Source organism: Chanodichthys erythropterus, chromosome 10 (assembly GCF_024489055.1).
Source record: "Chanodichthys erythropterus isolate Z2021 chromosome 10, ASM2448905v1, whole genome shotgun sequence".
NCBI lineage: Eukaryota > Metazoa > Chordata > Actinopteri > Cypriniformes > Xenocyprididae > Chanodichthys > Chanodichthys erythropterus.
In genome coordinates, this window is record NC_090230.1 from 12,197,927 (window position 1) to 12,211,616 (window position 13,690).

General features: G+C 36.0%; 1 protein-coding gene across 8 annotated transcripts in view; it reads right to left on the reverse strand.

Moving 5' to 3' along the window:
- Window positions 1-12,191, reverse strand: part of cdc14ab (cell division cycle 14Ab) — a 53,389-nt gene extending 41,198 nt beyond the window's left edge. For 3 of the 8 annotated variants that reach the window (XR_010896068.1, XM_067396041.1, XM_067396042.1), the window contains exons 1-5: window positions 9,654-10,181; window positions 8,634-8,724; window positions 7,912-7,987; window positions 4,376-4,423; window positions 2,176-2,268 (exon numbers count right to left, since the gene is read on the reverse strand). Coding sequence is in view for 7 of the 8 variants with exons in the window: in XM_067396041.1 (XP_067252142.1) it covers window positions 2,176-2,268; window positions 4,376-4,423; window positions 7,912-7,987; window positions 8,634-8,724; window positions 9,654-9,750 (405 nt within the window). In the remaining variant the exon portion in view is untranslated. Of the gene's footprint in view, window positions 1-2,175; window positions 2,269-4,375; window positions 4,424-7,911; window positions 7,988-8,633; window positions 8,725-9,653; window positions 10,182-11,816 lie in introns of those variants that run through there. The other 5 variants (XM_067396038.1, XM_067396037.1, XM_067396044.1 and 2 more) reach the window with 5 other exon arrangements.
- Window positions 12,192-13,690: the final 1,499 nt, after the last annotated feature.

Here is a 13,690-nt window from a genome sequence, read left to right on the forward strand (position 1 = left end):
ATCTTATTTTTGTTCCACAAAAGTCAGTCAGTCACACAGGTCTGGAACAATGTGAATGACAGAATTTTAATTTTTGGATGATATCATTTTTTAAGCCCTCTAGTACTTGACAACAAACAAACTAGGAGAGAGTTCAAGTGACTGTTTGTGAAGGCTGTTTTTTGTTCGGCAGAAGGCCAGAGCTTTATCATTTGTGCACAAGCTCATGAAATATGCACCAACGAACAATTAGCTGAACAGTTCCGAGGATTAAGTTCAGTCTCAAGAGAAGGGTCAGAACTTGTTTGTTTGTGTTGCGCCCTAGTGTCCCATGTGACCCAGAGAAACGATGGAAGATCTTGGCCCCAGCTGTTCAACCACTACAAATAATCTCCTTCACATGATAAAACTGGGTCGTCTACTGTAGGGCAGATCAGCAGCAAACATCTGCACTTGCCAGAGAAGCACATCCCACACAAGCCTGGATCAATAACAACCTACTTACAGAAGATTCACTGCAAGTAGAAAGACAAATTACACTGAAAGCACATCCATGCACGCAAAGAGTAACAGGCAAGCCCACACGGAGCAGAACCATGGTTTTATGCAGTTTGGAGATGAGAAGTACATGAGAGATGAGAGAAGTATAGGAGCGTTTTAGATGAGAGAATCCAAGTCCATCTTGAGCACATTATTGAGTTTATAGGAGAGAATCCACATGATTTGACAGCTGTCTCCAGAGGTTGGGTTTTATGAAGGTAGCTAAAATGAGTTTCCATTTAAGTCAACTAAATTAAGACCAGGATCAGGGTTCAGACTAAATTTAGCCTGAAAGGGTAAATGTGACCATTCCTAGTAGACAGATTTTGAGGTAGTACACCAACTTTGAGAGACATTTGCAAGATAATTAGAAATGCAAAGACCAGGTTTGCAAGGAAAGAAGACTCGCACATTTTCATTTTTTTTTTTTTTGTGATGTTCATTATAATGTCTATTTTTATTTTTAGTTTATTTTAAAAATGAACAGAGGGCGGGGGGGCACATTTGGGACGCATTCAACAGCTATTTGAATGTAGCTATATAGTCTCTGCAGACAGGGAACAAAAAGATTTAAGTAGAGAGGTGAGTCGCAGCAACAAACATCCAACACAGGATTTATGGTGGCACGCAGCCATTGCATCACAACAGTCCAAAGTAAGATTATACAAAAAGCCAGATTATAACCCGTCATGGCCCTCGTCCAATGGAAAGCAAGAGAACATCAGATCTCCCCCACCCCTTTTGAATAGCAGAGGATCAGAAAAAAGGATGCTGATAGTATATAACACTATCACCCTTTTCAGTTCCCAAATATTTCAAATTTCGGATCTAGAAAGAAGTTAACAGTGACTTCTTTGAAGGAAACTGGAGAAGCATATCTCATACTACTTCCTATAAGTGTTGCCATTTAGGACTCATCAATATTCATGAGGAATGAAGCGTTCTTATCTCCCAGAGCCTATCTCATTGTGTGAGACAGTAGCTGCTTTGTCAGTACAAATAAACTGAATATACTCAAGTAAATGTGCATGCTATTAAAAAGAGGATTAAAATATTTGCAGAAAAAAATTGGTGCCGTGCCCCTATAAAGGGCTCAGAAACTGGGGAGTCATTTACATGGAGGGTTTATCAGAATGGTACACTGACCCACATTATAGATGGCACCTGTTCCTTTTACAAAGCAATAAATCTGCCCGGACCAAAGACCTTCCATGAGAGTGCCAGGAACAGGAAGTGTGTAGATGCCCAATGCTGGCATTGCTCATGCAGTTTCACAAGAGCCACTGTGTACGTGGTGGGATAGATGAATGAATGCAGTGGAAAAGGACAAACTGGCATGCGATCCAGTCAAGGACGTAGTTATTGTGCTGCCACAACGCGGGGGATGTACCAGTCAGTCAGCAGCCTGTTGCTCTCTCTGAGGGGGAGGCCAGAATGAGGACACTGGCAAACATCCGAGAAGACTTCGTACTACATACGAATTTGCTGTCGAGGCTGCGATGTGGGAGGATTGTTGGTTTTGATGGAAACAGCTGAGCAGCTAATTTGCAGTGTCATGACAGATTCCATCCTGGGCATGAATCCTCGAGACAGGCGAAAGTAATTAACGCCAGTGAAAAAGGAAGACAAAAGGACAGAAAGAAGTGGGATACTCACAGCATAAGCACCGATGAGCACAGCAGCGTTAGCCCTTTTGCGCTGGTCAAAGCTGGTGTAGTGAACAATCCTTTTTCTCGTCAGTGTAAACGACTGGAAACAAAAAACAAATGCATTACACTGCAAGCATGTACAAGAATACATTTCAAATATGCAATTTATTTTAGACTATTCAATGTAGTTTTCATTACAGAAAATTAATGAAAATGAATTACAAATTGCTTAAGATAAAACTAAATAAAAAGATAAACAGTTGTTCAACTTTCCAGTAGGTTTACATGTATAAAAACAACATTTAGATCAATCATTAAAGTTTTTGTTTAAAGCATTTTAGCACAAAACGGCATTAAACGGCAAAATGTTAAATGGCATTCTAAAGAAACAAAACTGTAATTTAAACAAAAAAACAAAACCTGCAGCAATGCTATTTTAATGAAAATAAAAATCAATTATTCAACATGGTTTTCACTGAAACAGTATCTTAAATGATATAAAGTCTTCTTTAAAATGCTATTATAACAAAACAAAATTATCATTAGTCACTGCATCAATCTTTTTGCTTTTTGTTATTTTAACATGACGAAAAAGAGAACTGCGTCAAGTGTTAAACTTGTTGGCTTGACTTAATTAGAAATTAAAATATTGGTTAAGGTAAAAGTCACTTCAAACCCATTTAGTTAACATGACTGGTTAGATGTTTGGGAAACAGGTTATGAGAATCTCATCAGCAAATATCTCGGCACCAACAAATTCCACACACTTAAAAACATTTTTTTCCTGCTTAAATTAGCTTGAGGTGTATTCTGGATAACTCAATTGAGTGTCTTTAACATGAGGGAATTTGGAGACAGATGTTGCTGCATCTGCCCCAGCTGCAGCAGTAACACAGGGAGGTGCTGCAGGTGAGCCAAAATGTGTGCACAAGAGAGGCAGCGTGTAGCTGCTAAAAGGCAACTCATGCACAGGCACACGGCAAAAGCTTCAGAATAATCTGTGCTAGATCTGAGCTGAACTGAAAAGCCCTCAAAAGATCTGTTCCCGTGTCACTCCACATGCTGCAGAGTAAAAATTTGGCTGGGGTGGAATAACAGTGAAATCAAACTGCCGGCACAACAAATGAGGATTCAAACTTGTCCACCTACAATCCACCCCCAAAGAAAAAGAAATACACACCAAAGGCAAAACTAAGAAAAGGAAATTTCCAAAGCTGAGAGCTCGGAAGAAATTCAACATTTTATTTTCAGGAGAACCTCTTTAAAAATTTTACTTTTTTTGCCTATTAATTTTAGCATAAATATTCAAAAATTCATAGCAACAGGGTTGAACCCTTTTATTTTCCAAATTGAATCGATAAGCAAGACAACACTGAAAGTCAATTAGACTGGAAGTGCAGCTCTAGAGGTCATCTTTTCTCACAGAGTCATAGTAACAGGGTTGAACCCTTTTATCTTTCCAATTTAAATCAATAAGCAAAACAATATTGAATGCAAACTAGTTTGGAAATTGAAGATATAGAGGTCATCTTCCCTCATAGAGTCATAGTAACAGGGTTGAAACCTTTTATATTTTCCAGGTTAATTTAATAAGCAAAACCATATTGAATGTCAACAAGATCTTTTTCCTTTCTTTAACCATTATCTAACAGGTCATCTGTTCTCACAGAGTTGAACCATTTTTACTTTGCTGGCAAATCGATAAGCAAAACAAAGTTAACAATTACCCAGCAAGTTAATTTTCATTTAAAATAACAACATCCACATGCAGGAGGTGGCTATGCTAATAGGGGGAAGAAAATCGCTGCCAAAATTAAAAAAAAAAAAAAAATCTCATCTCAAGATTGACAGTTTTTATATAAAAAAAAAAAAAGAAAAAGAAAAAGAAAAAAAAACAGGCTGGGCTTCAAAAACACCAACTTGAGAATGCACAAACTCTGCTCAACAATGCTAGAAAGCTGATCTGATAAGAACCAGATACTACTAGAACAGATACTACCAAAGCTTCCCTTCTTGCTATGTGGTCCCCGCAGCTTACAACCAATCATGCAGGCCCAAACTGGTGAGGTTAGAAAAAAAATGTCATCTCTAAGGCAACAACTTGTAAATTAGAAACAGGCGGAGACATTCACATGTGGTTGAATGGGTGTGGACGTAGTGAAAGTGGTTAGGAGGAAAACACATCATGCTTTACCACGGGACTTTACCTTTAATATTCCAAAACATGAACACATGAGAGAACTACACCTTGCCAGCTTTAGAAACACAGAACAAAACACAAAGATAAAAAGGTTGATTATTCAAACGCCTTCCTTTACCTTAGACAGATGCTTAGAGGAGACATGTCAGCAGAATTATTCACTACATGGACACTATAAACTTCTTGTGTGCTTTGGGGTTCTGTCCTCTTTGCTGACCTCTCAATTTAGGTTAATTGGACTAGAGTTGGCGTTATGTCGAGTTTTATGCTTCTGAAACCTGATGAAACTTAACAACTATATCTCTAAACTCTGCTAAAACAGAAGAACATTGTATCTTTGTCTAGATGTGCAGTCTAGTTAGCAAGCTCAATTATTTTTGGAACAAAAGGTACTTTCCAAAAGGCAGGAATGGATTTCTGAAGACGCATTAACCAAAATGTAAAGGTAGAACCACAAGTATCCTTAGTTAAGAAGGTAATCCCAAAATGCACTGCGGCAAGTTAAAAAAACTAAGACGGCGGACAAAGAAAATTAACAATAAGTGTGCTTATTGATGTAGAATATTGTAAAATTATAAAAATAAAAAAATAAAAGCTTGCAAACTTTGTGCTCTTAGCGTAGCAATAAGCTAATGTAAATGGTCATGTCAACATTTTGTGTGGCACTTTGAGGTTCCGCCTATGTAGTGTTCCAAATCAGTCACTTATGGGGTTTCATTTCAGTTAGAAGGCAGCTGCCTAGGTAGCTAGTAGCAAGTAAGGCAGCTCACTAGGTTTCGGAAAGCAACTAGTGTAACCTTAGAAAAAACCCAGAGTGAGTGGTACCTAATGCTACCCCTACCCCAACCAAACATTACCCTTTAAACAACAGTGTCTATATTTTCAATCGAATGGAAAATCTGGGAGCTGATGGATTGGGATGGATCCCATGCCCCTCCCCATCACAACTGATGCTTGCAGAGCAGTACTCAGACATCTAATCCTCCTCCATAAATCCTCAGGACACGCATGAACCACATGGCAAGACCAATGCCAGTGGCTACTGCTTAAGTCTGGATGAAAGGAAAAAGGTCATGTCTAATCCCAACATTTGTTTACATCTGATAGAAGCGAGGATCAGGCCTAAAAGATCAAGAATGCTGACATAACAAGCAACTCACTTTCTCAGCAGACCGCGAACACAGAGATCGAAGTAGATTGTAGTAGATACCTTGCTGATATCCTGCTAAGTTCCATGACAATTGCAAGAAAAAGTTGGACTTGTGAAACTTTGGCCTAGTGGATAACAAGTGAACAAGATGCACCACTGTGCAAAGAACTTTGAGGATTAGTTCACCCAAGAATGAAGTTGAGTAATTAATGACAAAATTATCATGTCGTTCTAAACCTGTAAGACCTTCGTTCAGCTTTGGAACGCAAAAGATGATCTTTTTGATGAAATCTGCTAGCTTTCTGTCCCTCCATAGGCAGCCTATGCAATTTAAACTTTGCTTCAAAAAGTTCATAAAGACATCATAAAACTAATCCATATGAATTGAGCGGTTTAGTCATATAAACATTGATCTTGAGCTGGGTAACAAACGAGAATGAACCTCATTGGTTACGCAACGAGGTTTGTTCTCGCACGTCATTCAGGTTTGGTTGAGCTTCTGTTTATGTTTACTGATCAATGTTTATATGTGAGTAAAGGCCTAAATTAAATCTGTTCATCATAAAAAGTGATTGAGTCTCTTCAGAAAATTTGGAATAAACCACTCATTTCATATAGATTATTTTACAATCTCTTTATGATCTTTTTGAAAAAGCTGCAACTGCATAGCCGTCTATGGAGGGACATAAATTGCTCAGATTTCATCAAAAAGAAACATTTGTGTTCTGTAGATGAACAAAAGTCTTATGGGTTTGGAACGACATGATGGTGAGTATTGCTCAAATAGGTAATAGAATAAAGGTTTGGTTTCATATAGTTTTGTATAGAATTTTGTATTCATATAGAATTGTGGATTAAAGGAATAGTTCAGGTTCAGTACATGTTAAGTGCAAGAGAATGTTAATTACGACAAAAAAAAATTAACTTCTCCCTCTTTTCTTTAAACAAAGCAAAAATGGAGGTGACAAACTTCATTTGTGGCCAATTTTTGGAGCACTTAAAAGCAGAAACGTGAAGCATTTGATTATATCTAAGCACTTCTATTAATTGTTCTGTTAAAACCTGTGTATTCTTTGAGCTGTAAAGCAGTTTAAATTCAAGTTCTAAAATTGGATAGAAATTTATACAGAAAAGGTTAGTTAGCGATTTTTATATTAAAGGATTAGTTCACTTTAAGATGAAAATTACCCCATGATTTACTCATCCATAAAGTCCCTGTAAAGTCAATTCTGAGAATTGTTTCTAAACACGTTATAAATGTTACAAAAGTATTGCTGAAACACATTACAAAGGCTGTAATTGTGCAGTGCTGAATTGTGAAGTTAGAGCATTAAACAGTTTTTCACCAATTCTGTGTTCAGGATTTTTTGGGCGGAGCTAAAGCGGGGATCCGACGATGCACTGGAGCCCCGAGCATGGCAAATTTGGCTGGGTGGTTAATAACACATTTTTCTGCGGTGTGACAAACTCAGAACATACTTTAAAATGACATTACAGGGACTTTAAGCCATCCTAGGTGTTTATGACTTTCAGATGAATACATTCGGAGTTATATTAATAAACACCCTGATGCCATCTTGCTTTATAATGGCAGTGAATTGGGGTCATGAGTTTGACACAAGTGATGAACTTAAGTAGTTATGGCATGGCATAAGTCATACACACCTAGGATGACCTGAGAGTGAGTAAATCATGGGGTAATCTTAATTTTAAAGTGAACTAATCCTTTAACACTCTTTCTTTGTCTTGTTGCTTTATCATTTACAAATTCCCATTAATTTCCATTGTAAGCTCCTCAGTTGTAATCCATATTTTTTTGCTCCTTTTTTTTAAAGAAAAGGAGGGAGAAGTGGAAATTGTTTTTTTTGTGGTAATCAGCATTACCCAAATGTACCAAATCAGGAATATTCCTTCAAGAAGAAATCTCTTCATGGCCTGAACTGCTGATTCTCATAAAGGCCCTGAGATAAGAACAACCTGTGGTCTCAGGAGACACTCTCGGTCCACATTAAAATGCTGGCACAGGTGAGTCAAAGACTAAAAAAGACAGGAGGCACATGGCTTCAGATGCACGTGACACACCCTATTGAGTCTGTGGTCAAAGTTGAGCACAAGCGGTTTTGCCTTACATACACGGCATAGAACAAGCTGATGACTTGATAAAGTGAGGGCTAAACAGGATGTTTTCTAGTAGCTGAAGCTCAATGCTGTATCATTAAGTTTAAATTCCCATCCCATATTACAAACAAAGGAAATGTCAGCACATCGGACAGCCCAAAATATCTACCGAAGAGGGTGTGAGTGCAAATTCCTCAGCTTTTTTTAATTGTTGTAGCTACATACTGCACATTCTTCAGGAGGATCGTAATAAATCAAGCAGGTGTTTGACTCACCTTGAGCTTCTTGTTGAGTTTACAGCAGTATCTGTACAGCATGGCAAGATTGAGAGGTCCAAAATCTGCATAAAAGCTATAAAAATGAAAAGAGGAAGAAAAAAAGAACAATATCATGAAACTTCATTGTTTAATGAAGAAAGTCATATATTTGTACAATTATTTAAGAAGTTAACTATGGCTCAGGCTAATGGGGCCAGGGCCTCCATCTGTGGAAAAACACCTGCCAAAACACCTAGAAACAAGCCGCTGCAGGTGTTAAATGGACATAGAGAGAAAAAAAAAGTTGTCATCTCTTTTTCAATGTACTGTGCATATGGTGCGATCATTCTTGTAATTTCAAATATAAGCAATAAAGTTGCAAATTGCAATGTATTTTTTTTTTTTTTTGTATTTGGACATTATATTTTGCAATTATGATAAGATGGGCCCCTTAAAACAGACCATCATCCATTCCTTAGAAGTCACCCTCAAAAAGTGTTGCCTGTCAAAATATGTGTCAGAGTGATGTGAAGAACATCATTTCCATTTTTCACCAATCCTCCCACATCCGGAAACTCTGAATAAATGATTGACAGGTCCATTATGGAAGTTTGGAGATAAAAATGCAACTTTTACTGAAGGATGCATTCGATTAAAGAGTTATGTAACAGACTCTGGAACCATTTCTCGCCTGCTGGGGGTTTTGGCTCTAAAAGATGACTGAGGGAGGGTAAACTCACTTTTCGTACACAAACTCCTCATCCGTGCTAAAGTAATGCGTATTTGCAGTGCTTTTCGGCTTGCTCCTTAAGGTTGCAAAATAGAGTCGATCTGAAAAAAGAGAGAGAAAAAAACACATGGTCGATTAAACAAGTTGGTACAGTTATAAAACGACTATTAATACTCTTCAGAGATAAGATTTTATCATCGGATTATTGGCTTGGGCTTAATCATGTGCAACAATGGACTTATCCAGTGGACTAGCTTTAAATACACTAAAAAAACAAGATGTGAATTATCACAATACTTGAACTTGAGTCAATATGGTAAGAGGAAAAGGAAGTATGTTCCATAAATGAAGGGTTTTTCTCACCAGATTTGACAAAAATAAGTGTCTCCACAAATCTAATCTACTTGGAATGATATTAAGTACTTGGTCATTAAATGAAGTGTGTGATTTTACATGTTCAATCAGATAAAAGATGTCTTTAAGTATAAATGTAGGTATAAACGGCTCTGTGCCAATTGAAAATTTCAACAAAAGTAGGTATATATCAGAATAACAAGGTTGATAGTTTTTACTCATTACGAGTCAAGCGTTTGAGGACACTACAAAGTGTTTATAACACTGACTTGTCCTCAAAGAGATACTGTCATTATGACAATGTTTTGCATACAATTTTAATAAAAGTTAAAATAGTTGTAAATAATTATCATGGTAACAAGGTTGGATACATTACCTATATGAATTTATACACTATTAAATACAATACACATTTATTATTAAGTTTCAAAAAAATATTTCTCATGCAAATATGATATAAAATAAATAAATTAAAAACAAACATACATAAATTAGACTTGCTGTATTTCTTAAATAAGTTTATAAATAAAAAATAATCTACAACAACACAGAAAAAGTTGGTGTCCTATAATTGTTTACACACACCCATCTGTTTATCTGATGACTGAAACAAGTCTGAGGCAGCACAATGAATCAAAGTTATCCATACAGAAAACCCTCCGAAACTCAAACTCACCTTTAATAAACTCCGAAGCACCTATTAAATCATTATCGTCAGCCATTTTAAATAAGGTTGTGAGTATCGCGGAATGTTTTAAGTTGTCTAGAGTCATCGGCGGCGCGCACGAGTGAGGCGCAGCTACTAAAAGAAGAACAAACTACTGCTGCTTTAAAATCCGCTTCCTCTCACCGATGCAACTTCTCTCTTCACTGATGTTGCAAATATTCCGAGTAGCTCAAGAACAAAAAACCACAAAGACATGTGCAAATAAGGCACTTGAATCTGGTGGCATTCCTCCACGAGTAAAATTTGAAGAAAAAACCTAAAACAACTCAAGGTGCGTCATTTCGCGTCCCGCGTAAAAGTGCTTGAATGAGCAGGAGGTTTTTTTTCCCCTCGAGTGAAACGTCAAACCGCCATTCGTCGTATTATAGATCCCTTTTCGCTTCAAACTAGGCAGATATAAGTCGCGAGCCTTTGCACTGCAACTCTGCCCTGGTCATTAGGTGGAAATCTTTCCTTTGCCATGGTCGCGGCCAGTCAAGAAAGATCTTAAAGGGACGTCACGTGGTGCCGCGCTGTCCAATCGGCTGCGCGGAAGGCTGGTACTCGGGTTAACTCTCACTCGACCAATCAGAGGACAAGAAGTTGTTTTTACTCTCAGTGAGTGAGACGACATCAACCAGCGAATTCACGTAATAATTATTACAATATTGTGTTGTTTTTCAATGCCCTATTTGTATATTTGTAAGTTTTTTATCTATCTTTTAGACATTATTTCTCATTATGGCACGTAGCATGAACCCAAACACACGAGCAGCCAGACAATCTGAGCTCAAATATCGTTCGCCCACACCAGACTGTGTATTCTGGTCATCAACAGCTGGAGAGAGATCATGTAGAGACTGTCACACCGCGGCTTCTGATAGTTCAGACTCTGAGCAGATGGACATCATGAAGGAGATTAGCAATGTGGGTCTTTTCATGAAAGCTCAATCTGATCTTTCGCTATTGTTTTATGTGCTTAGGCAGAAAACAAAACAAACCAGGATGTTTTGGTGCATTGCGCGTAGGATTTGAATAATCTGCAAATGAGTAAACAACAGTGAACTTGCTGCCCCTTGGCTAAAGGAACTAGCTTGTGCTTCTTTCTGTTGAAATACTGTTAGCATTTTATTAGAGCCTGAAAGGTGGGTGGTGTTGGTTGCAACCAAAAAAAAAAAGAGAATTGTGTCATCTTTTACTCACCCATTCCAAACCTCCTTTCTTTGACACTTGACATTTGACTTGACATTTGATATTCAACAGTGCTTTGATCTGCCTGCATTGACACTATTCTTTAAGAGCTGCTGTGCAGCCAAAATTATATACCAGTTATCAATGTAAAGCTGCTTTGACACAATCTGCATTGTTAAAAGCGCTATATAAATAAAGGTGACTTGACTCTCTTTCTTTTGTGGAATGCAAAAGAAGATTTTTTTTTTCTATGCAATGAAAGTTAATGGGGTCCGAAATATTTTTGTACCCATGCACTGTTTAAAAATGTAATAATTAGTTCAATAAAATGTAATAATTATTCATTTTAAATTTAAAATGAGCAATTATTTAACAATTTTAAAAATACAAACTTTAAAAATCTTAACTTTAATCTTGAAATCCCATTTATGAAATTAGTAGAAAATATAATATATAAATAAAAACGTTTTTATAAATATATAGAATTAAAATTATCCAATTTTAAATATTTAAACATTACTAAATAAATAAAAATTAATAAATAATAAATATTAATTGTATACACATAAATACATTTATATACATTTAAAATTAGTAACTATTTATTGATTAATAAAATTATCAATACAAAAAAAATCCAAACTTTAAAAAAACTAAACATTTTTATATACATGTATTTTTATATTTTAAAATATAAAATGTATTTATATATATATATATATAATTTATAGGTTTGGAATGTCATGACAGAATTTTCTACTATCCCTTTCATCATGAAAAAAAAATCAATGCATCCATGATATCCTGCTACAATTCCAATCAAATTAAGGAGGACTGGTGTCACATGCAACTAAGTCTTCACGCAAGGATTTTCTGAGCTTCGATAAACAACATTTTGCTCTTTCCATATATTTTTCTGTACATAAACAATGTCCATCTTACCTCCTACCAAGGAGATCCAGACCTTGTTGACGGCTGTGGCTGACTGGCTCCATTCGCTATTTTCCTGGGATCTCCAGGACACAACGTCTGACATGCCTTCATGGAGGTTTAGCAGAACTGGGTTTGATGAGACCCTCGGGAATGGACCTGGACCATCCAGAGCACAAAGTGTGTGGTGGTCTACTGGGACAGAGTGTGCCAGTGGAACAGGGAGGATCCGGTTCACGCGGCCCGCTCAGGTTTCCTCTTATGACGCTCTTGTTACAGTCCTGCCAAGGTGTGACTTTCAAGGTTCCTCACGTTACTTTTCCGAACGGAGTGCACTAATGTGACGTTTCTTCCTCCGGATATCGTTCCAAGTTGTCACACAGTACAAGTCTGCTTTCTAGAGCATGCTGGCTATTGTTGTGGTTTTGTACAGGTTCACATGCTGCTCTGACATCATGGAAAAGCTAATAAACAAGAAGCAGATTGAACTGGGTTTCATGAAGACAGTGAATGTGTTAAATGAAGAGTGATTTCACTGTTTTGAGGTCAGCTATTAACACGGTTTACAAGAGGTGATTAAGGTCACGTACACGACTTACTGTACACTCTTAAAATTAAAGGTTCCAAAAGGGGGTTTTCACAGTGATGTGAATTTTGGTTCAGTTATTCAGTTAACAGTTCTTAAAATAACCATTTTTTTAGTTTGAAGAACATTTTAATAATCTAAAGAATCTTTTTCCACTATAAAGAATCGTTTGTGGAATTTAAAGGTTCTTCATGGAACCTAAACATCCATTGAACCTTTAAATTCCTCAAACTTATTATAATTCCATAAAACATAAAATAAAACAAATAGACATATATATAAAAAAACACAACAATAATAATGACAAAAACACAAACTTACTCAAACTTTAACTTACTCAAAAAAATCACTCAAACTTGAACTAAAACTAAAATGAAATCTAAAAATAAAAACTAATTAAAAATATGAACGGTATCTCAATGATACTAAAATAACACAATTTTTTTTTTTTTATTTAATGACAAAACATTACGTTCTAACAAAATTCTTGTGTGCCTAGATTGATACTCCATATGTTGCGCCATATTCATTATGAAAAATATTTGTAATAGATTTATCACCATGGAGTTTCATGCTTTGGCAAATACAGTGAGCTGTGTTATCCTTCCTGTCACCATATCTAATCTAATGCAGTGCAAAGTCCGTACAGCTATTAAAAACCATCATACTGTTCATTTAATTAAAGTCAAGCAGGTTCTACTCTATTGAACTTAACAGGTATAATGCCTAGCATTAATCATTATGCTGAATGTCAAAGTAGGTTGTGTGTAAGTTTGCCATTGATGTCATCTTCTGTGCACCAAACCACAAAGTCATAAAACTCATTACTTTGTTCACTCAGCTCTTACCACAGCGTTATCATAACAGCAAGATTTATGTTCAAATGTATAAGCCAGGGATGTAGATTATGTCTGATTTTTACATAACCTTGACTTATGTCAGTAACTTCTTGTAATCTGAATTTCAATTATAAAATTAATATAAAAACAATATTTAGCATACATTAATATATTTATAATTTTTTGTAAATAATCTGAGTTTTAGATTTTGGATTTTTTTGTAAATTGTATATCAAAATTAAATCTAAATCTCAATTATAAACTTGATGTAAAACATAATATATAAATAAATGTATATAAATATATAAAATGCATTCATGTTAAATAATAAATATTTAAAATTAATAGTTTTAACCGTTTAATTGTTTTAACAATAATTTGTTTGATTAATTAGGCCATATGCAAAGATTTTCTTTTATAGTGATTTTTGTGAGTAGCTTCCAATAATTAATAAAAATTTT